At 43.2% G+C, this 1,306-nt stretch overlaps 1 protein-coding gene across 1 annotated transcript in view; it reads left to right on the top strand.

Moving 5' to 3' along the window:
* Nucleotides 1–1,306, top strand: part of si:ch211-269e2.1 (cohesin subunit SA-2) — a 51,096-nt gene that overhangs the window by 10,164 nt on the left and 39,626 nt on the right. The window contains exons 8-10 of the mRNA XM_014027810.1: nucleotides 554–758; nucleotides 832–983; nucleotides 1,080–1,153. Coding sequence (XP_013883264.1) covers nucleotides 554–758; nucleotides 832–983; nucleotides 1,080–1,153 — 431 coding nt within the window. The remainder of the gene's footprint in view (nucleotides 1–553; nucleotides 759–831; nucleotides 984–1,079; nucleotides 1,154–1,306) is intronic.

The following is a 1,306-nucleotide window of genomic DNA, read 5'->3' as shown; positions in this document are numbered from 1 at the left end:
GGTAAACTGTTTGAGAACCACTTCTCATTTACAAACATGACCTGACAGGCACTGAGTGCATTGTAATATACAAACCTAAATATTCAGCCATAGTGAAGTGATTGTTTGTTAAAAAAAAAAGAAAAAAGTTAGATTAATTGGGATTAAATTTTTTAATTTCTGCCCAGCACTAAAATTAATCAATATGAGTTAACTTGATTAATTTCACAGCCCTAGTTTGAATATATTCTGGGTATAAAAGGGGCAGATATTATAAGATTTATTCTTCTGCTACCTTTCATTTTATGTTGATGTTTTTTTTATTTGGGTATTTTTTTTGCTTTTTATTGTATATAGTTATTTTTTAGTGAAATGAAAACATTTTTTTGAATTGAATCTAAATTTGTGTTTGGATTCGGCAGAAAAACTCTCATCTAAACAGGTTGCTGATGACTCAAACACGCTGTTTATCAAAGTAGATGTGTAGTTGTACTCTGCATACTCCATCACACCATCAGGAGTAAACTCTGCTGGTGTTTTCAGATCTCACTGCACGTCTCCCTCTCCCCTGCAGGACAGCGCAGAGTATCCCCTCGTGCAGTCCGGACCACCCGCCCGCTGGTTTCACTCGGAGCTCTGCGACTTCGTGTCGGTGCTGGTGGCTCAGTGTCAGCGCAGCGTCCTCTTCGACGGCTACCTGATGAGCAGCCTCATCTCGCTGCTCGCCGAGCTGTCGGACTCGTACGTGCGAGCTTTCCGTCACACCTGCACGCTGGCAGGTAGGAGAACGACGCGAGCGCGCGTGTCGCATGTGTGCGGCGCAAAACTAATATTTTCTCCTGACCGTTTCAGCGGTGAAGATGCTGAGCTCTCTGGTGGCCGTGGCTCTGAGCCTGAGTGCTGGCGTTGAAAACAGTCAGAAACTGTACGAGGTGCAGAGGACCAAGAGCTCCAGACTGAAGAGCTCCCAGCAGCTGGAGAGAATTCAGAAGAAGCTCACCGACGTAAGAGTCTAATATCACCTGGRACTTTAAGATGTGGTGGATCACGTGTGTGTTTTCTGTGTGAGTGAGGCTTTCTTTTAAAACTGACTTTAAAAGTTGCAGGAAAAGCGAGCAGAAATGGAGAGCATGATGGACGCCATCTTCAAAGGGGTTTTTCTCAAGAGATATCGGTATTTGTCACTCTGTAAATGCTCACCTTCTTGTCACTGATGTTTGTTAGAACAATGGGCCTCATGCAAGAACATGTTCGTATTCTGATCCTAAATTTCTCTTACTTTTGTTTGAATGAAGGGTTCATACGAACATGTCACGTCAGATTCAAC

The sequence above is a fragment of the Austrofundulus limnaeus genome, unplaced genomic scaffold (assembly GCF_001266775.1).
Source record: "Austrofundulus limnaeus strain Quisiro unplaced genomic scaffold, Austrofundulus_limnaeus-1.0 Scaffold686, whole genome shotgun sequence".
NCBI lineage: Eukaryota > Metazoa > Chordata > Actinopteri > Cyprinodontiformes > Rivulidae > Austrofundulus > Austrofundulus limnaeus.
Note: the sequence above shows the minus strand (reverse complement) of the source record. Positions and strands in the feature narration are given on the sequence as shown.